The 25,921-nt window shown below is 32.7% G+C and overlaps 1 protein-coding gene across 1 annotated transcript in view; it reads left to right on the top strand.

The window, feature by feature from the left end:
* CSTF3 (cleavage stimulation factor subunit 3) overlaps nucleotides 1-25,921 on the top strand; it is a 64,019-nt gene that overhangs the window by 24,949 nt on the left and 13,149 nt on the right. The window contains exons 4-9 of the mRNA XM_043480761.1: nucleotides 22,210-22,242; nucleotides 22,856-22,953; nucleotides 23,874-23,940; nucleotides 24,024-24,058; nucleotides 24,142-24,268; nucleotides 25,655-25,732. Coding sequence (XP_043336696.1) covers nucleotides 22,210-22,242; nucleotides 22,856-22,953; nucleotides 23,874-23,940; nucleotides 24,024-24,058; nucleotides 24,142-24,268; nucleotides 25,655-25,732 — 438 coding nt within the window. The remainder of the gene's footprint in view (nucleotides 1-22,209; nucleotides 22,243-22,855; nucleotides 22,954-23,873; nucleotides 23,941-24,023; nucleotides 24,059-24,141; nucleotides 24,269-25,654; nucleotides 25,733-25,921) is intronic.

The raw sequence follows: 25,921 nt of genomic DNA, 5'->3' as shown, positions 1-25,921 counted from the left end.
TATATTTCCTAGAAAATCCATTGTTGATTTTCAGTTGCTATCTTATTGATAGTGATTTTTCCTTTATACTGATTACTTAGGAAAACAATAAAGCTAAGAATAATTAGGCTTTTAATATATTCCAGGCACTGTGTTTAGTACTTTATAGGGGATATCTGACTAATCACAGTTTACTTTGTAGGTAAGTATTATCCACTGTTTTTTCCAGATGTTCAGCTTTTCTGAAGAATGATTAAGTAGCTTTCCTAAGATCAACAGTACTAAAGTTTAAGTTGGTGGTGGTTTAGTTGCTAAGTCATGTCCGACTCTTGGGACCCCATGGACTGTAGCCTGTCAGGCTCCTCTGTCCATGGGATTTTCCAAGCAAGAATACTGAAGTGGATTGCCATTTCCTTCAGGGGATCTTCCTGACCTTGGTATCAAATGCAGGTCTCCTGCATTGCAGGCAGATTCTTTACCGACTCAGCTGTGAGGAAAGCCCCAAAGTTTAAGCTACTGAGCGGTAAATAGGAAAGCTGGGGGCGTTCTACTGAGATAACCTATTTCATAAGTCTGGGCTCTTACTTACTAATCACACTATACTAACAACCTAAAGGACCTAAAATATAAAATACAGTTGTAGAAACAGCTAAGTAGTAGGTTCATAACTGACTCCTCTTTGCTCAGATGTTTTCTTGCATTCTTTTTAGCTGTAAGGATTTGGGAGTACATTTGAAAAAATATGAATGTATAGCTACACAAAACGACATAAAATTGCTACAAATACTTTGGTAAAGGGCATAGTACAATAATAGGTAACCACACCTTATGGTTTGTATAAAATCTTAATTCTAAAATTCTACTTTGCAAAGTTCTATTTTTACCCTTCACAATTTTTAAGCTTCTGCACTATGTACTTGGTTCTAATTTCAAAAAGTAGAAAGAAATTCCAAACACAGAATCGGCAATTAGCAATTCTGCATTAATTCAGCGTTAATGTGAGAACAAGAAACTTTACCTTTTGTTTCTGATTTAGCAGTTAGGAGTTTTATTAGGATGGAATTTTCTCAAATCAAGGCCAGAGTTTAGATTTTAAGTTAAGTGTATTACATTTCAGGCTGCTTACTGAATTATATTCATACTTTTCTTCCCGTAGAAGTTTTGCAAAAGTTTTCTGAGAGGACAGAATGTACTTTGTTGTGATTGGTTTTTTTGTTTGTTTTGTTTTTTGGAGATCTTACTTTAAAATGTTTGCAATCATGAAGCAAAGTTTCATGAAAAAATAAAAATGGAAGATTGAAGGCAGGGGGCACAATATCCACCTTTTTTTAAAAAAGTGAAAGAGGATGTTAATTCGTTTATTTAATGAGAAAAATCACATTTATTGAAGATCAGCATTTCTCGTTATTTGGAACTTGAGGTTTAATCAGACTTAGAAATTTAAGAAACTCTTTTTGAGTACCTCCCCAAAACTGAAATATCTTAATGAATCTTCCTAGGACAGTTCAGCTGATTCTGTATAAACCATTATAAAGTTATGTAAAAATTTAAATTATAGCAGTTCTAAGTAGCTTCTAGAAGATTCTGTGCAGATTAAAATATGCAGAATTCTGTTAGCAAGCTGTTTTGTCAAGTAGTTTTACATGTCAGGTGATTAAAGGTATCCTAAAAGAGTTGGTAGGTTGAAGACTTATGGATACCTATTAACATATTTGCCTGGGTTATATTCAGATAAAATCGCCCAAAGTGTTAAACACTGTTTTTCTGTAGCAAAATTGACTGTTGAATTTATGGCTGAGTATTCCTTTGTGTATATATACCACAACTTCTTTATCCATTCATTTGTTGATGGACATCTAGATTGCTTCCATGTTCTAGCTATTGTAAATAGTGCTGCCATGAACAATGGGATACATGTGTCTCTTTCAATTTTGGTTTCCTCCTGTTGAATTTATGGATTCTGAAAAAAGTCATATAGTTCATTTTCAGGCCCCACACCATCTGTATATTTTCACAAACGTAAGGTGTCCATAGCATACCTTTAGCTTGGCATACCCTGTAGGTGCTTTGATGAGAAGCAGTGGTGTGTGTGAGGGTGAGTCAAGGAAATCCTGTAGAAGAACAAGACTTTTTAAATGGAAATCTCAAATTAAGCACAGAATCCCTGGCAGAAAGAAGCACTAGTCTGAACAAAGGGGAGAAAAACATGCTGTATCTGAGAAATCGAAACAGCTTAATAGTTTAAGCTAAGTTTTGCTTCTAGTCCTTTGAAGTGTTGTAAGCAGATGACTTGTGACTATCTCATGCAATTTTCCTTAATTGCAGAAACAGCAGCTCAATAGTTAATTTAGAATTGCAGCTAAGCTGTTAGGAAATGGAGCTGGAGAAAAAGTGATTATCTGATAAGTATGGACATCTGAAATTTCATAATGACTAAAATGTGAATAATTTTGCTCTAGGAAAACCTTCAGTTGTGATAATATTTCTAATTATGGGCCTTTTAAAAACTCAGATGTTTACAGAAACTTAAATGACTGAAAGTCTCCTGTACAATTTTCAAAGAAAGTTGCCTGTTGATTAGAAATTATTTTGGTTTCACTAATTTTTACTTTGTATTTGAGTCTTAATATGAGAGTTAAGGAGCTATGAAACCTTTCATTCTCTATAATAAGCTTCATATAATTTGAGGAAAATGTGACATTAATTGACCAATGTATTCGTTTTGAAGGAGGCAAAAAACTTTCAAAGGGAGAAAATTGGTAATTTTTTTATAGATAGACAAAACTTGAATAGCTACTTTGAAAAAGTTAGTTCCTAGAAAAATTTTGGCTGTGAATAAAATCTGCTTTTACTAAATGGTAAGAGACCACATTGTCAGTATGTCTCGTTTATCCAATAACAGTTTCTAAATTGATTTCTGTACAGAAAAAAAAATGATCACTCGTCTGTTATAAGAATTTTATTAAATGAAATGTGTAGAACACTGTCCTTTTATTTGATTAAATACATGTTAGTATGCAAGTGGGTACTCAAAGGGAGAGTTACACCAAAGGGGCACAAAATTTTTAATACCACTTAGCACTTTTATTGTTCATAGTATCGAGGATTGAAACTTGGTTTTGAATAAAACCTGAAGCTAAGGCTCTGCTATCTTGTGAATATTTTTGAAATTATGTAAAACTGTGAAATTTAGTGAAAGCACAAAAACTGGGGTTCAAACTCCTTTTGAGAAAAAAATTATTTTATTCACTGATTTTCATATTTTCACAAAGTCTGAAAATCTAGGGAGGGTAGATTGTGGCAATATGTTTAATATGAGGAGGGAAGTATTAGAATTGTATTGATACAATAATGATAATATTGTGTATATTAGACATTGGTATTACATGTAATACAATGTTTTTATAGCAGTAAGTAGTTGAGAATTGTAGTGAATTTGGATCACTGAATTATTGAATTCTGGTTCTTGATTGGGTTTGGCTGCTTACGGAATCTTCAAAAACATTAGAATACTCAGGGTTCTGTTTCAAGCAGAAATTGGATATAGTTTTTTTTTAATCTGTAAAGTGACATTTTTATATGTTGAACAATCAGTTATTTCTTAGTCATAGATTCAGATAGGTTGAGTAAATAATGATTAGAAAATGAGTGAATACCGCGATTTCCACTTCAGTAAAAAATTTTGTGCTCACTGTATGATAATTCACATAATAAAGTTTGTTCTTCAGTCTCTCTGGCCTTCTTAAATATTCTAAACACATTCTCACCTCAAGACATTAGCTGTTTTATCTGCTCTAAAGATATTTATCCAGATAGTTGCTTGGCAAAATCCTTTGCTTTCTTCAAATTTTTATAAAAGTGTTTTCTTCTCAATGAGATTTGCTCTTGCCACCCTTTTAAATTGCCACTGTTGTTCCCAACTCCTCAAAACTAATTCTTGCCTCTGTTTTTTCGACCTGTAATGCTTATCTCCTAGTATACTGAAGAGTTCCTTTATTAAATTTGTATTTTGTTTATTGGTATGTTTCAGGAATCTAGAATTTAGTGGCACTCTTAAGTATTTGTTAGGTGAAAAATCCCCAATAGGAAATAAAATTGAGTTTATCATTATTTTCAATTTGAATTTTAATTTCTAAGAATTAGAGTATGATAGCCACTTATAACATTTTTCATCAAATTATTCATGACCAATATTTTTACTATTAACATAGGTTTTAAAAATGTCTTTACAGTTTTTCTAAAAAGACAAGAGTATCATTTTGAATTGTCTAATGCCTTCAGCTGTTTTTAAGTATTTTAGAATAAGCATCATTGACATTTAGAATTATTCTGTCTTGATGTATGTCCTAAAGGAAAGATTTTTAAAGAATTATTCAATTTTAAAGAATTACCAAAAGGCATTACTGATGTACCAAGGCTTCTGAGGTACCTTTAAAAAAAACTGTTTGCTTGTAATTCTGAAATGCTTTCCTTCAAAAGCTGATACAGAAAATAAATTCTTGACTGGTTATAAAAAAAGCTTAGGTGTATATTGAAGTAAAACTTACCAGACATTTTGTATGTGTGTGTATGAGATAAAAATTCGAGTATTCACAAGTTGATTTATCAGATTTCACAGCTTGGTTGTCAAATTAGTAAAGCTTAAACATTTTAACTCTTACTCACACGTTTTCTCTGATTAATGTTGTATATGTGCACAGCGCCAACATCTGATTGGGGGATGAAGTTCATTTAAGACATCTAGATATTTAAAAATACAGAAAGTATGTTTTAATTTAATCCATAAACTTAACATTACATAGATTTATTTTTAAAAACAAATGTAAAAAGATGAACTACTCCAGCCTTTGCCTTTAAAAACAGTAGACTTCTGTGCTAAATATTATTAATCATTTTACTTCTTGTCTTCGTAATTTTCACCCACACTTCACTTTGGCATGGCAAACATTAGTGGTAAACTCAAATTGCTGGTTTATAAAGTATTTCAGAGAACTGAATTATACTTATTTGAGAGTTCTCCAATACATTAGAGGAAATATATTTGGTATACTGAACTCTAATTTTTTTAACCTTTGAAATTTGGTATTTCAGTGAACATTGAATTTTAAAGTTTTTGGTTGCTTTTCTGGATAGTTTTCGTACAAAATTTTTTCCTAATATTTTTGAAGCCAGATGTTAATAAAATATATTGAAGAAGATACGGGTAACATGATGAGTTTGGTTACTCAGATAAATACTCTCACTGAAAACAAAGGCTCCTGGGCAGAATTTTAAAGCATCTTGAATAACAATATAGTAAAGAAGCCAAGACCTAATTGGAAAACAAACACAGACTGTAGGAATGCTGGGAGATTAGCAGAGTTCCTAAATTTTTTTACCCTGAGAGTGTTTGTCAAACTGGGAGAACTTGAGCTTCAATTTCAAATGCTTCTAGGATTTCAGGTAGCAAAAGTCAAAGCCCAAGGCCTGCCCAACATGACATCCTCTTCCTCTAAAGCTATGTGCAGAAAGTACTCAGGATGACACTGAACCAGAAATAAATCTATGCTGCCATATTAACCCTAGGAGATTGGGGAAAGTTGCTGTGCTCCTCAGCAGAGCAGAATGGGAAAGTCCTGAGACGTTTCAACAAGTTGAGCCTTGCATGGATTTGTGGTCCAAATAAACATCACTTGGATAGTTCAAAAAGCCTTTGAACCATGATTGTAAGGGGGACTTAACCTGAATTATGCTCCTAGGGGCTTGATAATCTCATTCAGACTTTTTTTTTTTTGGAGGAATGCACCTTCATCCTAAGCCACAGAAGAAAATCTTGAATATTTTTCCAGGAAAAAGGAGTTCACTTGTTAAAAACTAACCATGTGAGGAAACCATGTACAGCAGAAACATCTACAAAGACTTCAAAGTCTAGAATTAAAATGGAATTAGATTAATAACAGATTAGACACAGATGAAGAGAGAATTGGAAAAGTCAAGCAATCCAGACTGGAGTTTAAAGAAACTGACAGAAAATATGAAAGGATTAGGGGCACAAAGGATAGAGTGAAAATGTGTGTAAATGAAGTTCCAGAAGTAGAGGAGAAATATTGGGCAGAAGCTCAATTGGAAGAGATAAACACTTAAGAACTTTTTTCAGGATGATGCACCAATTCAGCAGATCTAGGAAGCTTAATGAATCCCAAAGAGGATTAAAAAAAGAAAAGATTTCCATGTAGACTCAACAGTGAAACTACAGAAAAAAAACCCAACTCATCGTAGATGCCACTGGAAACAAAAGGACAAATGGCCTTCAAGGGAATGGCATGTTGACAACAGTAGAAGCCAGAAAACAAGGGAATTGCACCTTCAATTTACTTAAACAGAAAAACCTGTCAAAGTTCTATACCTGGGAGAGAAATCTTGATGAGGGTAAAGAAAGACATTCTTGGCAAAGTTAATATCATTTTCAAAGCTACATATGTATTTTTTTAAGAAATCTATTTAGAAATATACTTCACAGGCAGAACATGAGTCATCACAGAAGGTTAGAGACTACATATGTATTTGTTGCCATTTCCCTTTATAGTATTTAACTTCCTCAAACTGAAAGAAATTTTACATATTTTTAAAAGAATATTCCTGTTATTATCCATCAAATTACTCAGTTTTTTTCTTGATCAACTTTCTCCTCCAAAGTTACTCTCTTCTAATGAAAATTCTCATATATGAAAGAACTTTTAATTCATGATATATTTTTACTTTCATTTTTTTAGAAGAAAATGATAATGAATTTTACTTTTATTTTAATTTATGAGTTCAGTAAATACTTGATTGGTTTAGTGCCAGAAGTTTATAGTTTGTGGCATCCAACAGTTTGTTAAAGTAAATGTTGACTTTGAGTCAAATTTTTACCCATCTATATTTCTTTAATAATCTTATTAATAAATGTTAAAAATACTTTATTAAACACTAATCTGAGTGACAACAATGTGTTTTTCCATTAGTTGACATCCATTTTTAGGGTTGAAAAATCACGTGAGTAAATAAATTTATGGTTATACTTCTGTATTTTGATTTATCAGTTTGTGTTAAGGTTGATTGTTTTCTTTTAAAAATGCTTAACTTCTTTTAGGTATTTAGAAGTTGCAAAACTCCCTTGCCTTAAAAAATATTGTTAATTAAATAGTTTAATAATATACATATATCTGTATGTGTGATACACATTCTATTTTACACATTTTTAGAGTATTTGGAATATTGTTTTAAGAATTGATGGTTAAAAAAAAAAAAGAATTGATGGTTAAATACAGAAGTATGTTTAAACATGAGAGAAGCCCCACCCCAAATTATCATACTACCTAAAATACTACAGCATGTTTGTGTATTTTAAAACGTGGTTTAAAAACCCACGTTATAAAAGCGACCTGCAGGGAAAAGTTTTTTATCTACCCATCCTTGAGTCACCCAATTCTCCCCAGTGAAAAAGTATTCAGCTTATTTTTTTCCTCTCCTTTTACATGAACAGTTGCCCCTTAGGTTTTCTTTTATACCCTTTTTTCTTTTTTACTTAAAGTAAATTTTATTTTTTAATCACAAACAGTTATTCCATATTTAGTTTAACCTATCTTTTACTGAAGAACATTTTGGTTCCTCCCAAACTTGTTCTATTAGAAATGTTACTGTGTTGAATATATATGTGCATGTCATTTCTGTGTAAATATATCTATAAATTATTTCTAGATAAGGAATTGCTGGATCAAAGAGTTTGAGGGGATTTTTAAACCAAATTGCCTTCCACAGAGGTAATAATTTAAAATCCCATTAATAATCCTTATTAATAATAATCCTTATTAATCTTAATAATCCTTCCTTGATATTGAAAGTGTTCCACTTCCTCAATTCTTTTTTCTTTCCTCATATCTTAATTCAATATATTATACTTTAAACTTCTGCCAGTATTCATAGGTAAACAATTATCAGTATGGTTTTCATTTGTATTCCTTTTATGTATGAGATTGAATCTGTTTTTATAAATTTAAAGTCCCTTAAGATTTCTTTTTCTGAAACTTAATATCCTTATTCCATTTTTGTTTTGTTTTTTCTTATTTGCCAAGAACACTTTATATTATGGAACTTAAGGAAAATTTAACTTTAGCATGATTTACTATTTATAAGTTTAGGTAATTTTGATATGACATTTAAATCATGTGTTATTTTTATTGCTTATGTTGTTTTTCTCAATGTCAGACTGGAAGGAATGATAAATATGCTCTCTGATGTGTAAGACCGTATTTTTATTTGTTACTTTGGTGTTCATGACTTGCTTTAAATAATTTTCTTTCGGTTGTTTTATGTTTCAGTTTTCATTTAGTTCATCAAATCTATAGTTTCCCACTAAAATCTTACAGTTGCAAATTATTTTTCTCATACATGTCTTGAACTTTTTACATTCTTGCAACTCAGCTTTTGAAAAATATGAGGAGGCTTGAATACCCTTATGTAATAATAGTAGTTTTAAGTAGATTTTATAAGGGTATGTTTCTGTTACTAGTTATATATTTTTTCCCTTAAATTGATTTGCTTATAAAGTATTTTTGAGGAAAAGTCTTGATTCACAGTACAGATTTTCTTGTGCTATTCAATAATGTCAGGCATCAAAATCATGAAGCCATCTTTCTAGTATTGTGGAGCTCCCTTTGAAATGAGTTTTATGTGTAAGGTTTTTATTTGTACTAATTTTTTTTAAACAGTAAATATTTTTAAACTTGTTTTCTCAATGGTCAGCTAAATACTTCATAAAAATCTGGTTTTCCAACGTGCATGCCCTCCTGTCCAGCAGTGTATCTCAATTGTAACAATCTGAAAAGCCAACTTGTAGTTTATTGGGTGCCTACTGTGGGATGATGAGAGAATGTGAGGAGAGAGCAATGGTTTGTCCCTGTCCTTACTGTCTTCCCTTAGGTTTAGGGAGTGATTGGAAAAGGACTGCCCGAAGCTCAATTTCTTTGAGAAATAGCATTAGAAATTTTTAAAATTACCTGTTGATTTTTACATGTCACAGCTTTAAATAATCTGACATCCCCACTAACCAGTCACTTAAAGAAAGCCTGGGGTGAAATTAGATCTGAATATTAGGATCCATTAGAAAGAATGGCTGTGTATTAGATTATAGTAGCCTTCCTTGAGACTTTATTTACAAACTAAAGTGATATCATCTTGATCCAGAGCTTGCTCTTGAGGTTCTTTTCCCCTTCAAGTTTCTTTTTTTTTTTTCCCTTCAACTTTCTTTGCATTTCTGTCACAGCACAAGGAGGGAATTCCAGTATACTCTTTATTGCAGTCTTGTCTACTAAAACCTTAATGACAGTATTCCATATAGAATTTGAACTTAATTTTTATGTGATATCACTTTGGAAAATGTCATCACAAACATATATGGAGGAGATAAAATATGAAGCAAACTATTTTCTCTGGAATTTGGTCAACCTATATAAAACAAATCCCAGAGAAGATAGTGGATCCTTTCTTGATAAGTCTTTAAATAACGATACTTAGGAACTTAAAACAGCAGATCACCAGCCCAGGTGGGATGCATGAAAAAGAAGTTTTAAAACTTAAATACCTATTTGATTAATAAACATTCTGGAAGTAGTATTTAACATTTCAAAGTAGGACTTAACCCACTGAAATAGAGCCAAAGTTTTAGTTTTGGAGCATGTTTGTCAGAGAGGAAGAAGTTTCATGTCTCAATCTTACTGATTCTTCTGCAGTGTAATGTTTCTTACCTGAGTTTTTTCTTTGCTTTTTCATGAAGATAATTTGTTAGCTGTGCCTACCTATTTAAACCTCCACTTCCACAATTCCAACTTTTAAGTAGCTATTTGAGGCAATATTATTTGGGAAATAAAAACCATGTTTTCATTCAAAAGAATGGAAAATAAAATTGATTTGAGTGTTTGCATGGAATTATCTAAACCATGTGAAAGTCTCTTTTCAAAATTCATATTAGAGTTTTAATCAATCCCTATCCAATTGTTATTTCATTCTGAATTGTCTGACAGTATAATTCTTAGCGTTCTTTTTAAACCTTTTTACTGAAAGGTTTTTTAGTTAATGTTTTGATAAAAATTACAGAACTTATAATGAGCTATCTATAAAAGTTATATGTCTTACATTTTTACATTTGCATTGATTAAGATAGCATAATGTTAATTCTACAAGTTAACTGTGAATGGATATGCTATCAGTGCTAGATTTTTATCCACATTCATTTAGCAACTATTTATTGAATGTCTGCTATATGTTAGGTACTATTTTAGGTGCTGTGAAATAAACTGATAAAAGTCAGTGCGTTTGTGGGATTTTTTTAAAAATGATGTTGACTTGTTTTCAAATGAGTCAGTGAAATTATACCTAAATGGAATATTGAAAAAAATGCAGTTAGGCTTTTATAAACTATTGCCACTGAAGCTAAGTATGTAGATGAATAAAATTTTTGAAATTAAATATTTCCATTTTAAAAGGCAAGCATAATGAAATAGTATCAATGGAGTTAAAAGAGGTGAAGGAAGAAAAGCAGAACTCATGGTTGTTTAAAAAGGAAGATAAAACTTATTTATTATTTAAAAGGATAATATGTTTATTGTAGGAAAATTAGAAAAATGTAAGCCTAAAGGGAAGAAATATCCATATTCCCACTATCTTTTACCACTTAAGTCTTTCTAGATGTAGCTATCTATAAAATCTTACTTTTTTGTAACATGTCTTTACATGATAGCACATTTTATTTTATTATACAGAATTGCTTCCAAATGTGGCAAAGTAGTTTGTTTTAGACATGCTTTTTAACCAGTCCTTTATTGTTGTGTATCCATATTGTTCTCTTTATGAGGAACTGAAATAAATATAGTTTTACTTAAATATCTGTACACATTTGTAATATCTTTAGACTTACCTCTTAGAATTGATATTTCACTATCAAAGGTTTATTTCACTATCAAAGGTTTCTTCCATGATCTTTCAAAAGTTTAGCCAGGTCATTGTAAAAATTGCTTCAGAATTTCAGTAAAAATGACCAATTACAGTTTGTGAGAATAGATTAAGGATTAAATCAGTGTACACTTATGGTGAGAAAGATGAATAGATTATTTAATAAGTAGTTTTTAAAAAGGAGCATGAAATTAGGTTATTTCATTAATAAAATAGAAATAAACTCTGCATATAAGATTGAGAAAACTGAAATTAGATCATACATACAAGTGTAGACTTTAATTTCTTGGATAAAATGATAAAAAGGGATCAGAAGGAGAGTTATAGAACGTAATTGTAACCTCTGATCTAAAGTGTATTTTAATAGTAGCATTGCAAAAAAAACAACAACAATGTTTTAGTCTGAGGAATGAATGCACTGTAAATAGGGGAATACTGGAATAGTAGGCAAGTTGCTCAAAAAGAGAATTATCATGCACTGGATTTATAGCCATTTCATTGTAGAAGGTCAATCCTAATTTTGAAAAGTGATTTTAAGAAAAGCTAGATGAAGCATTACCCATGACTATAGGTTTCTAGTGTACACTGGCTCAGCAGTATAAAAGTATGTATAGCGTTTGTAACAAAGAAATGCATAGAAAGACATTTGATGCACTGAAAATTATGCAAGGAATTGATATTCTGATAGGAATCTATCAAAATGGGAAAGAAAATATTGTGATTTATGAGACTAGAATGATCAGAGGAGTGACTAAAATAAGGCTTTTGTCCAATGATAATTCAATTAACTTTTTAAAAATAACAGTTCTCAATTTATATGCAGTGAGAAGTATTGGTGAAAGATCAAAGAATTGTAAAGAGTAAATGGTTTTCTACTCTAAAAATTTTCACCACATGTTAAAAAGTTGTGTGACTACACTAATGGGAGGTTAACTCAGCAAAATGGAAGTGGAGTGAGGTTTTCTAAGGCAATGTGTGAAGTTCATGTAGAGATCTTAAGAGAAATTGTTATTGAACAATATGTTACGTTGCCTGGAAAGATTTTTATTTTATTAAAACAATTCATAAAAGCTGAAAATTAAGGTAACAGGCTAGAGAAGACTAAATGGATGTGAAAGAAAGAAACATACTAGTCTTTTGAAGGAAGTAAATCAGCACACCTGCTTGAGGACCTCCCTGGTTGTACAGTACAGAATTTATTCCATTTTTGAGATTAGTGGCTTATAAAGTTGGTTTTCTGACATTTCTGGTAGCTCAAGGATCTCAAATAATTGTACACATTTCCCATTCTCAATTTTACCATTTAGAAAGAAAATTTATGTCATACATCAGTGATGAGGGGCTGTGGGGTAGGTTGTGTAGGGGGGTTAGAGTAGCAAAAACAGTGGAGCCTTGAGAATTAATTAGGTGATTTTTTGATACTTTAGAGAAATTACTCACTTTTCTCCAAAAGTGAAATATCCTGCTCTGTTTTCCTTACTCAGAATTTGCAGGTTATTTTTGAAAAGTAATGACTTGCCATCGTGTTTATAAAGTGTTTACTGGAAGCAAAGAGTTTCAGACATTAAGTGAAAAGGATGAGTATAAATGTCAAGTGAAAATTATAGACAAATGCCCTATAAATTGGGGCAAAATCAATTTTAGGTCAAAGTTTTACCTTTAACTATTTTGGTTAAAATTAATTTTGCCTGATTTCCTGGCAATTACTTAATAATTTTTTTTCAGCTTTGTAGGCCTGGATGAGAATTTGAGAGCATTTTAAAATGGCTTGTAAATAGAGATACTTATAATCAAAGGAAAACACAAAGGAAATACTCAGAAGACAGATTTACTACCCCATCAGCTATGGTTTTCTTTCTTTTCTTTTAAAAAACACCTACCTCTCTTTATTGCTCTGAATAACTAAGACAGAAAACTGATCTCTCTTCTCCCAGTGGTAACAGTTTTGGCTAATGCACACAAAATTGTGCATTTCTCCTACTCATCCATTTTGCGCTCTAGATAGAGACATAGGAAGTGGGATGGGGAGAATAAGTAGATTGGATAAACATACCAAATGTGTGCCTGGTTTTAAAATTCTGCTTCTTTTTAAAAATAATATACCGTGGACATATTTCCACTCAGTATTATAAGTATACATCATTGCTTTTAAAGTTTTATGTATATATAAATAATCCATTCCATTTTTAGACAGAGCAGAATTTATTTAGTCAGTCTGCCTTTGATCATTTAAGCTTCCAGATTTTTCTCCACCACGAGCACTCTTTTTTTTTTTTTTAATATTTATTTATTTGGCTATGTTGGGTCTTACTTTCAGCACATGGGTCATCAGTCTTCATTGTGGCATGCAGGATCTTTAGTTGTGGCCTGTGGGATCTAGTTCCCTGACGGGTTGAACCTGAGCCCTCTCCATTGGGGGCACTGAGTCTTAGCCACTGGACACTAGGGAAGTCCCCATAAGCACTTTTTCAATGAACATCCTCATACATATATCTAGATAAAGAGCAATGTGGTGTGTAAAGAGCTCAGCTGTGCAATATTGGGCAGCTTACTACACCTTTCTCAGTTTTGTCATCTTTCATATAGTAAATAATAATAGTACTTAAGTGTTGTTCTAAGGATTGAATGAGTTAATACAAACTCTTATAGTAGTGTTTACATACATTGAGTATTTAATAAATGAGTATTTTGTCATTGATTTCAGCTTCTAAGAAGTTGAATTGTTTTGGCTTTTAAATTTAAATCTGCAGTAATTTCCCTATTGTCAGGTTCACTGATCTTTTCTGTACCCAGAGCTCCTTTTGACCTGTGGCATATCCCACCGTCTATATTACTGTTTTTCTCTCCCTGTTGCCCCTCTCCCAAGCCCACTTAAGGATGATAGCAATGCCCTGTTCTCCCAGGTGCCAGCTTGCCTAATCCATGGCACCAAAAGTTTCCTACCCTTACCCCGTCACTCCCACCTCCACCATGAGTCATAGTTTGTATACATTTATCATTGGGTGATAAAAGTATCCCCCGATCATCCAACTGATGAAAGTATCAGTAATTTAGGATCAAGTTTAAATTCTGTTTGGTGTTTTAGACTCCCTATAATGGACCTCCACCACAGTTAGCCAACCTGTTTTCCTAGTATCTGTTCTTTCTTGTGTGAATGTTTTCACTATTCCACAGAAAACTTGAGAAACTCATGTTACTTTCAGAAATTTGTTTCTCATCAATGGCCAGGATTCCATCTGCACAGTAAAACTTTCCTTGGTAACTAATTTGCATGGAACTCCTATTCCTCTGGGTTTGTAAGACATGGCCCCAATAGAAAGTAATTTAAACTTAGTCCTATCTTTCCAATAATACTCTGATTATAACTAGATTATAAACTTTTTGAGTTCAGGTCCATATCCCCATATCTACTTGGTAAATCCTAAACATGCTACAAATACTTTTTATTGGTTCAGAAAAGTAGAAGATTAATACCTAATTTGGTTAGTACAAAGAATCAAAATGGACATAAATTTAACCCATAACTGAAGATAATATTTTTGCTTAGCACATTTTTAATGTCAATCATACTGAGACTATAAGTAGTTTATACTTTACACTCGTATTTGACAAATGTTACTTATGTGCACATTTTAAGGGCCTGGAGGAACTGAAAATTTATGGGACAACAACAAGGTTTTCAACCATCTTTTAAAAGTAAATCTGTGTATATGTGTATGTAGGCATACATTTATAACTACGTTTAATAAGAAGGTTATAGAAATAGTACAATATATGGTAGGAAAAATTAGGTAGCACAGATAAGCAAAGCAAACATTTTACACTATCTATTTATGACTCCCTTACTAAAACATAACTCTATGAACTATAAAACTTAGTTTAGTCCACCGCTGTTATCTCTAGAGCTAGAAAAGAGCCTGTCACATAGACATACAATTTCTTCTGTAAAAATGGATTTGCTGGCAGATACTCCTTTCCTGATGTCTTTAGCTTAAGATTGGGACTGGATGGTGGGAAGAATGTTCTACAGCTACTTGGGCAACTTTAAAATCTGTTATTTAATCTTAGAGTGACATTCTTCAGTGTTTCCCAAATTCTTGAAATCTGCTTACATTTTGTAACCATCTAAGACATGATTTCCAGGGTACAAGAGATTGAAAACAGCAGAAGTGTGGTGAAAAAGAGTAAATTAATGAAAGACAGGGTTTATCTTTAGGATTCCATTTCTTTCAGGTTTCAGGATTGGGGCTGAACTTTTTGGAAAATTAAGACAAACAGGATGAGGCAGCTTCTGCAGCTCAACCTTAAATTGGTTATTTAAATTCCACAAAAGTGCATGTGCTGTGCTTTAGAGTAGAAAAGATGTAGAGAACAAATTAAGAATGTGGGTTTACAATTAATTCGGTTATTAATCACATTTATTTAAGCAACTGCCACTTGATCTTACTTGAGATGGAGCCAGACTCCACTCTGCTGTGTGGACCAGTAGAGTCTTAAAACACAAATAGTTATTATATGAAAACCTCAACACAATGTATAGAGACTTACTTTTTTCTTTAGATTGTTTTGCTTACTTTCCTCTATAGAGTCGTCTTGCCAGTTTAGTTTACTAGTCAAATGTGTTTTTGAAACATTTAAAATCAATTATACAGTTACTTATTAATTCTTATAATTGACAATTTAAAAAATAACATTAAAAAGTTCTGATGTTACAGAATTTGGTGGGATTTTTTTCCCCAAGCTATATCGTAAGAAAAAAATAAATTTGAGGAAATAGGTTTTTTTGGCCTTCCCAGGAATCAAACCCATCTTCCAACAGTAAGGGTGCAGAGTCCTAACCACTGGACTGCCAGGGAATTGCCAGTTGACAATTTTTAAAATTTAGTTCTTTTCCTCCACCTTTTCATATTTTGATAATATTCAAATGATTCACCAAAAAAGGAATCTTGCATTTGAATGACATTTTGATTATAAATAGTAGTGATATAAAAATATAAGTATTAAATTATGCCTATTTTTTTCTTGGAATAATTTTTTTTAATTACAAAAATAAAATAGTCATGTTATTAGAAGCTTTGAAAAAACTATCATTCCATCACATGAACAGATAAATTGTTCATTTTTTGGTATATTTCCAACCACTTAAAAGTTTTTTTTTTCATTAGAATAAATTAGGATCCCTGTTTGAAAAACAGAAACCTACCCTTTTAACAATCACCTCTGATGATTGTTTGCAAGTTAGAGAACTGAAGACTAAACATAATTTTTTGTTTATGGCTGCACCATGCAGCATGCAGGATCTTAGTTCCCTCACCAGGGTTGGAACCCATGCACCCTGCAGTGGAAGTGGAGTCCTAACCACTGGACAACTAGGGAATTCCCTAAAGATAATTTTTTAAGAATCCCTATTATTTAAACTTATGTAGCATTATTTTTAATATCATAGATAAGATGTGAGCAAGTTCTAGGAAACTTTGCAAAATTGTGTGCATATATATAAAAGGGCTTTAAATGGAGGCTTTTATTGAAGTATAGCCACTGTACAATGTTATATAAGTTACAGGTGTACAGTATAGTGATTCACAATTTTTATTAATATACTCCATTCATAATTGTTATAAAATATTGCCTATATTTCCCCATGTTGTACATATATCCTTGTAGATTATTTTGTACCTAATAGTTTGTACCTCTGAACCCTGCACTCCTATATTGCTCCTTCCCTTTTCCCTCTCCTTATTGGTAACCACTAGTTTGTTCTCTATATTTGTGAGTCTGCTGCTTTTTTTTTTATGTTCACTGGCTTATTGTATTTTTTTAGGTTCCACGTGTAAGTGATATCATACAGTATTTATCTTTCTCTGTCTTAATCCAGTTCGTATAATACCCTCCAGGTCCATCCATGTTGCTGTAAATAGCAAAGTTTCATTCTTTTTCATGATTGACTAGTATTCCATTGTGTGTATTTACTAATACCATATCTTCCTTATCCATTCTGTTGATGGATACTTAGTTTGCATCCATATTTTAGGAATTGTGAATAATGCTACTCTGAACATTGGGGTGCATGTATCTTTTTGAATTAATGATTTTAGTTGTTTGGGATATATACCCAGGAGTGGAATTCCTATTTTGGTTTTGAGAAACCTCCATACTGTTTTCCACAGTGGTTGCACCAGTTTACATTCTCACAATCAGTGTATGAAGGTTCCCTTTCCTCCACATCCTCGCCAGCCAGCATGTGTTATTTGTGTTCTTTTTGGTGATAACCATTCTGACAGGTATGAGGTGAAACCTATATAGTTTTGATTTGCATTTCCCTGATGATGCTAAGCATCTTTTCATGTACCTGTTGGCCATTTGCATTTCCTCTTTGAAAAAATATCTCTTCTGTTTTTCTGTCCTAAGTGGAGGCATTTTCTATTGGTTAATGACAGAAGATCTGAGAATTTCTGATGTCAAAACAAAAAGCACTATCAAGAGTTTTTTAAAATTTAAACCTAACTTTGTTTATCAGGTAGGTTCCTATACAAAAGTACATAATTATGCTAAATACATTTTAAAATATTAAAGATAAGATGTTTTCATGTAAATCTAGTAAACAGTAATTTTTAGAAAAAGAAAAACTAGTAGTAGAATGACCAAAGTGATGTTCACATGTTCTTGTACTAGTTTCACCAATAATGGAATTTGAATATGATCATCCACATAACCTTTGCTTTTTCTCAAATGAGGCCAATTGTAATAACAACATTGCTCTTTCTGGCTATTTGGTTTACATAGCTCTGTTCAAAGAAGATGTAATGAAAAGTTTATATTCCTTTGGTTTGTAGTTTTGTTAATTGGTATGATTTATGAGTATCTGGAATGTCTATATGCTTTCTTTTCAGTCCTTGGAAAACCATTCTTAGTAGGTAGTATTATTTTTGTTTAAAAATGAAAACTCTGATGCTGTTAGAGATTCAGTGGTTGATAAAGGGTGATCAAATTCTTTTCATTTTACCACACTGCTTCTCCAAAGCAGAGTGGTGTTTTTAAAGATTGAATGATGTTTTTAAAATGAGATACCTGCTAATGGTAATGCTACCAGTGTAGGCTCTTGTACAGAGTGGCTGTCAAAAGAATATTTGATTGAATTAAATGAATGACAATCAGTAGAATGTATTCAAGGCCATAGAGTCTTCCTATATTAGTCAGAAGTGTCTTTTTGTACATATGTATTTTGAACTTACACTAATTGAAGTATAATAAATAATTGATGAATGAAAGATACAAGATCAATTTATATAAGAAAAAATTTAAGAATTTTTGTTTACATTTTTACACACATATATAGACAATTTTTACTCAAATGCATAAATGAAATCATATACATGAAATACAGTCTCTTTTTTCTTGTCTCTATTCCTCCCTTCACCCATAGAACTCTACCTACCATAATCATATTAGCTTTTTTTACAAGAATGGATTATATTGTACACATTTTAACCTTTTTTCATTCAATAAAATCTTGTGGAAATACCCCCAAATTACTTGTTATAGCCCTAATTTGTTTTATACAGACATGTAAAGTTACATGATGTGGATGCACCATGATTTATTAATATTAGACCACTTCTGTTTTGGGGACATTTATTTTGTTAACGATTTTGCTGCGGCAAAGTTTGCAGAAAATAACTTTGTATAAACCCATTTTCATCGTGGTATTTTTATTTCTATAGGGTAGGTCCCAGGAGTAGTATTGCTATGTTAAAAAATGTGTAATTTGTGTGAGTAGCTTTTCCCAGTGGTTTTCTATAAAGGCCATAACAATTAATATAGCCTCCAGCAATGGATGAAGTCACTAATTCTCATTGCTTTGGTAGTGTTAATACCCTCTGAAGCTTTTACCGATCTGATAAGTATAAAATGATATTTATTATTTTAATTTGTATTTCCTATTTGGGAAGTTTGTGTGTGGTGTCATATTAATTTTAACCATTTACATTTTCTCTTCTGAGAATTGCCTATTCAGATTCTTTGCCAATTTTCCCGATGAGTAGTTTTTGTTTTCCTGGCCAGTTGTGAGAACTGTATATAATCTTCCATCTACATCTGGAAGTCTGGTGACTTGAATTCATCTTACTTCATTCCTACTCTCAACTTATTTATTTGTACTGAGCCAAGCAGTTGGACGAAAGGAAACCTCAGTTTCTACAGAAGTCTTGGAAGACAGGGCTGGTGGAGCGCCTAAGACAAGGAATAAGAAACTGACTCAGAAATACTTGGCACCCTTCCGCTATCTTTCTGCCCTAGAGAGATGTTGACATCAGCCTGGCCTCCAGGAAACCAAAAAGGAGCCGAATTGGCAAGCTGAGTCCTCCTTACTCTTGCATAAAGACTTCTCTGTTTTTTGGTCAAAAGACTACCATCAGCCAACTTGCTGTCTACACCTGCTACACAGCTGTTGTGGTAGAGAGGGTCAACTGCTACACGGGGACTGCCAACTGAGCTCAGGGAATAGATGGAAAAAATAACTGCATGTCTAAGGATCCAGCAACACGAAAGGAACACAAGCTGTTGGGACAGGCCCCCAGCAAAAAGAGCTGCTGGAGGAGAGAGACAGTAACTTGAACAAAATAATAGGAACACAGTGAGACTGAAAGTGCAGTATTTCAAAAAACACAAAAAATCTTTGGAGTTAAAAACACTAATTTTTGAATTACAACAATAGGTCAAATGGAGGAAAATGATAACATGGAGACTTAAATTTGTGGCCTGGAGAATCTAGTGGAAGAAATATTTTTAAACCTAAAGCCAAAGGCAAAGAAAGGATAAAAATGACAGATTTTGAGGATAGAAGGAGAACTAAAGTGTATAATAGGAGTTCAAGAAGGAAAAAAAAAAAGGAATAGTTTGAAGAGAGGCAGTAATTTTAAAAAGACAGCCTTGAGCTGAAAAAGGCATGATTGTAGCTTCAAAGGGCATGTTGAGTCCCAAGCAGAATTTGTGGTAATAATAATAAATAATGGTACTTCCCTGGTAGTTCAGTGGCTAAGATCCTGTGTCCCCAATGCAGGGGAGTGCTGAGTTCCATTTCTGGTCAGGGAACTAGATCCCACATGCGAAACTAAGAGTTATCATGCTTCAACTAAACTAAGACCTGGCACATGCAAAAATAATAATAAAAATGTCATGTCAATTACTAAGTTCCCATTCTGCTAGGCAGTGTTTTAAGGGTTTTACATTTATTAACTTGTTGAATCCTTACAACAGCCCTACAAAATAGGCGCTATTATCCCCCCTAATTCAGATAAGGAAAAAAAGGTTAACTATTATAGTCAGAAAGTGAACCCAAGAGATCTGACTCCAGAGCTTTGACTAACTGCCTCAAAGAGCAAAGACTATTTAAGCAAATCCTGTTATAATTTATGATCTCTAAAGATGAAGGGCGAAATCTTACTAGTTTCAAAGAGCAAGAGCAAGAAATCAGCAAAAGAAAAAGAGCCTCACAGAGTTCTGATCTGTAGTACCTTAAGCTAGAAAGCAGTGGGAAAATTTATACATACTACTAATTGGAAAGGACCACAAGCCGATTTCACTAACCAAATTATTCAACTATCAGGCTGATATAAAGATTTGCTGATGTATCACAATTGAACAACTAACCCCACCTACCATCTAATGAAAATATTCAAAGGGAAATCTAATAGTATTTAACCTTTGTCTTCACACATGTCACTCCTCCTACCTGGAATAAATCCTCCCTTTATCAGTCTAACAACTCATTCTTTTTTTTTAATTAAAGTATAATTGATCTACAATTTTGTGTTAGTTTCAACTACATTAGCAATGTGATTCAGTTGTATGTGTGAGCATATATTTCAGATTATTTTCCATATTAGATTATTGTAAGATATTGAGTATAGTTCCCTGTGCTATACAGTAAATCCCTGTTGCTTATCTGTTTTATGTATAGTAGCTTGTTAATCCCATACTCCTAATTTATTCATCTTCTCTTCCCTTTCCCCTTTGGTAATCATAAGTTTATTTTCTATATCTCTGTTTCTGTTTTGTGTATAGATTTCATTTGTATTATTTTTTTAGATGCTACATATCAGTGACATAATATTCATCTTTGTCTGACTGACTTCACTTAGTATAATATTCTCTAGGTCTATCCATGTTGCTGCAAATGGCAATGGTTCATTCTTTTCATGCCTAAGTAATATTCCAGCGTGTGTATGTATCTGTGTGTGTGTGTGTGTACATATGTCTGTGTGTGTGTGTACATATGTCTGTGTGTACATACACACACACACCCTACCTTCTCAAGCCAGTCATTTGTTGATCGGCACTTGGGTTGCTTTCATATCTTGGCTGTTAATAGTGCTGCTGTGAGTATTAGGGTGTATGCATCTTTTCAAATTAGAGTTTTCATTCTTTCCAAGTATATGCCCAAGATTATGATTGCTAGATCATATGGTAGCTCTATTTTTAGTTTTTTAAGGGACCTCCATACTGTTCTGCATAGTGGCTGTACCAATTTACATTCCCACCAACAGTGTAGGAGGCTTCCCTTTTCTCCATATGCTCTCCAGCATTTATTATTTGTAGACTTTTTCATGATAGCCATTCTGACCTAACACCTCATTCCTAATATCTTAACTTCTAGAAAATCTTTTGCAGTCCCCTAAGCCTGAGTTTATTCTCCTCTTAAATGCCCCCATAGCACCCTGTAGTTCCCTCACCTTGGCACTTGTTTCCCCTGTAAAATTGTAAGCTCTCTGAGGACATAGACAGGCTATGCATGTTTTGTTCACTGTGGTATCCCCAGTATAGCAGGTTGACTGAGTGATTAAAATTTGTGTGGTCAAAATTAGCAAATCTTTTTTGCTACCCTACTAAGAATGTTTTAGTAGTAGTTCTTCAGGGAAAGTAAAGTTTTGTCTTTAGTAGATCTATTCAAAGCTCTATTCAAATATGCCTTGTTTGTATTTCTTTATTCATCTTGTGACTGTTTTACAAAATTTTTAGTTCACAAAATTTCAACATATTGAATGTATAACATTTTTTACATATAGAATTTATTTATTTAAGGCATATTTACAATGCACGTTATCCATGTTGGATTCAGACTTCTATTATTTATTTTTGAAAGGCAGAATTAATAGGAGAGTATAGAAATGAATTTACAAGTGTAATCAAAACACTCAGAGATAGTGTTTTAAGACTCTAAAAAGAATAGTGTTAATTCTATATTTTTTTTCTTTTTCTCTGCAGATTAAAGCTAAAAATTATGACAAGGTAGAAAAGGTGAGTCCTCTTAAATACACTTTGAATTTTATGCTGAAGTTTAATTTAGGATTTAACATTTGTGAGGCAAATACTGTAAAATGTTAATAATTGCTGAATCTAGCTAGTGATTATATGGGCTTCCGAGGTGGCTCAGTGGTAGAGAATCTGTCTGCCAGTACAGGAGATGGAAGAGATGTAAGTTCAGTCCCTGTGTCGGGACGATCCCCTGGAGAAGGAAATGGCAACCCACTCCAGTCATCTTGCCTGGGAAATCCCATGAACAGAGGAGCCTGGCAGGCTACAGTCCGTGGAGCTGGACTTGACTTAGCAACTAAACAACAACAATAACAGCAAAGTTATTATATAGGAGTTCATTGTACTTATTCAACCCTTTTGTGTGCTTGAAAATGTTCATAATAAAATTTTGGAAAGGAAAGTAATTATATTCTCCTGATCAAAATTATGAGAATTATTTTGATTATCTAAACAAAATAGAGGGAGTTGTTATTCGTCATTTATTTGTAGGAAGCTAAATTAATGAAAGGAGCTGAATTTGTTTCTTTAATGTTTCATTTCAACTATGTACACGGGAAATTTAACTGTGGTTTCTCATATTTTACCGTATTTACAGCTATTTCAGAGATGCCTTATGAAGGTTTTGCACATTGATTTATGGAAGTGTTATCTTTCGTATGTCCGAGAAACCAAGGGTAAACTACCAAGTTACAAGTAAGTTAAATCAGGATCTTAAGAATGCAAGTCATGTCCTAATTTATTCATCTCCTCTCGCAACTCTTAACTCCAGAGGATGAAGAAATTTAAGGATTTGAAAAATCAGGATTCTCTGAGAAGTTAGTAAACCATGGGGAAAACCGCTTTAAAGAAAATCACTGGCATTAAATTTATTCTGGAGAGTTGAGTCATCCAAGCCCCTCTTCTATATTGAAACACTGTACTTTTGCAGCTCCAGATCAATTTGTTCACAGGCTTGTTGTCAAACTTAATAAAAGGCATCTTATTGTCATGGCACCACTCTTGGCAGGTTACATTTGTAATGTGCTATTTAACTATTCGAAGGCACTTTTGACAATGATATTGTTTAATTGACCTCCTCACTAGGACATACCCTCACCTATCTATCTTTGTTGAATATAAATAATGGACCTTCTCAAAAGCTTTTTTTGTGTATAACAAATAGGCAAATTATTTCTAGAACCAGAATTCTTTGTTTTCTTTTCTTCCTTATTCTTAGTCTTATATTGAACACGTTCTTTCTCCCTGAATTTTACTTCAGAGCTAATAGATCTTCAGCCATAACTTACCTCCTTAATCAATGAATCAGATATTTCCCTATTTGAACCTTCTACATATAAGATCAGTCAGTTGGAAGGTTATAATATTATATAAAACATGGCCCCTATCTTTGATAAGCTTACAAGTAGTAGGTAAAAGAAACAAAGTATATAAATTAATGACATTAACAAGCTAAACACAAAAGAACACTGTATACTTGCAAAGATGTCATTACATTTTGTTTATATAAAAGATTTAAATGTTGTTCTGATCCTATGAATGGAAGTTATGATTATGTTTTAGTTATAGATACATTTTAATAACAGGTTTTCTAAAAAACATCTTTCACATTTCAGAGAAAAGATGGCTCAAGCATATGACTTTGCACTGGATAAAATTGGAATGGAAATTATGTCTTACCAGGTAGAGTTAAAATTTTCTAATACATACACTTAATAAATTTGAAAGTACTAAGAAAAATACTAACATTTTCTTTTATTTCTTAGATTTGGGTGGATTACATCAACTTCTTAAAAGGCGTGTAAGTATTTACATAGTTTTATTTTCTGTGTGAACACTGATTTAGCTATAATATAATTGATGGCATTTCTCATCCAATACCAGGGAAGCTGTTGGATCTTATGCAGAAAATCAGAGAATAACAGCTGTTCGAAGAGTTTATCAACGAGGTTGTGTTAATCCAATGATCAATATTGAACAATTGTGGAGAGACTATAACAAATATGAAGAGGTAAATTAGGACAGAGTAGTTTATTATTATGACAAAGTGATTTTAATTTTCATGTATTGTGAGTTTATAGCCTTTCTAATATTAGGTACCTGGGTATCAGTGCTACATACGTTTCTTTTCATGTTGATTGTAATGAAAGGACCATTCCTAATGTTTTGAGAGTCTCATATTACTGTTGTTTTTTAGAGAATACTGTAGGAGAATTATAATTCTTACAAAACCATTTTTATTCAGTGCTAAACTATATCCTCACAGTTATACACATACATACTGCCTCTGATCTCTTACTCGAAAGAGTTCCTTTTCAGAGTTACTTTTCTAGTCGTAGTGATGAGTTGCAGTGCACCTCTTTCACCTGGTTACAGTGATGTGATTATTGCCTTGGCAGTTGTGAGATGGGACTGTGGTCTAACATCGTTGTTTCATAAGCAAGTGATTTATTAGTTTTTTTTTCATTTATTTTTGGCTGTGCTGTGTCTTTGTCACTGCATAGGCTTTTCTCTAGTTGCAGTGAGCAGAGGCTACTCTCAGGCTTCTTACTGCAGTGACTTCTCTTGTGGCAGAGCCCAGGCTCAAGGGCGAGTGGGCTCAGAAGTTGCAGCCCCCCAGCTCTAGAGCACAGGCTTAATAGTTGTAGCACACGGGTTTAATTGCTTTGAGGAATGTGGGATCTTCCTGGATCAGGAATCGAACCAGTGTCTCCTTTATTGTGTAGCAGACTCCTTATATTTTAACATAAATGCTATTAAACTGTATTTCCCAAAATAAGAAAAAACTCAGTGAAAAAAGTGGCATTATTTCATAGTTTTGCAAATCTCTTTGGTATCTTAGCTTAGTAGAGGACAGATTTTCATATCTGCTTCTACATTCCATCTGGTATGATATTGAATGTCATATAGCTTCTGAAAAACTCAACTGTATATTTGTGAGAGGGGCAAATCATGTCTCAGTGATATATGAAAATTGTTTTGATCTTATGAACCCTCTGAAAGGGTCTTGGGGAATAGGAATCTTTGGACTACTCTTTGAGAACTACTAGGCATGAATGAAGTTATGCAAACCTAGTTAGAAAAAGGCTTTTAGAACTAAGCCATGGCTATTTACCCAGCTGAATCTGTACATCATTCTTTATTAGTAAAATTTTATGTGAAATAATTGACCCTTTCCAAATCATTCCCTATCTTTGACGCTTACTGCCATCTCATAACATAAAGGCAGGTCCTCCTTGATTTCTTAAGCATATAAAATGATCAAACCTTTATTTTACTAACCAAAAAACCTCTTAAATAATTTAAAGTTATTTAGCAAATGAATAAACTGTATTATCGTAATATTAAAATATACTTAATTTTAAAATAATGTACATTTTCTTTTTTTTTCCCTTAGGGTATCAATATTCATTTAGCTAAAAAGATGATTGAAGATCGGAGTAGAGATTACATGAATGCTAGGCGGGTAGCAAAGGTACGGAATTCCATCAGGCCATTTACTGTGATGTTTGTTATGAGTATGTTATTTACACAGGAGCTTTTCCCATCTGGTATTACTCAATATTTTCAATCATTGGCAATCTTAACTAATAACAGTTAATTACATTGTCTGAACAGATGATGTATTTGATATTTGAAGTGAAATACCTCTTTACAGACTCGT

The sequence above is a fragment of the Cervus canadensis genome, chromosome 11, assembly GCF_019320065.1.
Source record: "Cervus canadensis isolate Bull #8, Minnesota chromosome 11, ASM1932006v1, whole genome shotgun sequence".
NCBI classification, from domain to species: Eukaryota; Metazoa; Chordata; class Mammalia; order Artiodactyla; family Cervidae; genus Cervus; species Cervus canadensis.
This window is presented reverse-complemented; position numbering and strand designations above follow the sequence as displayed.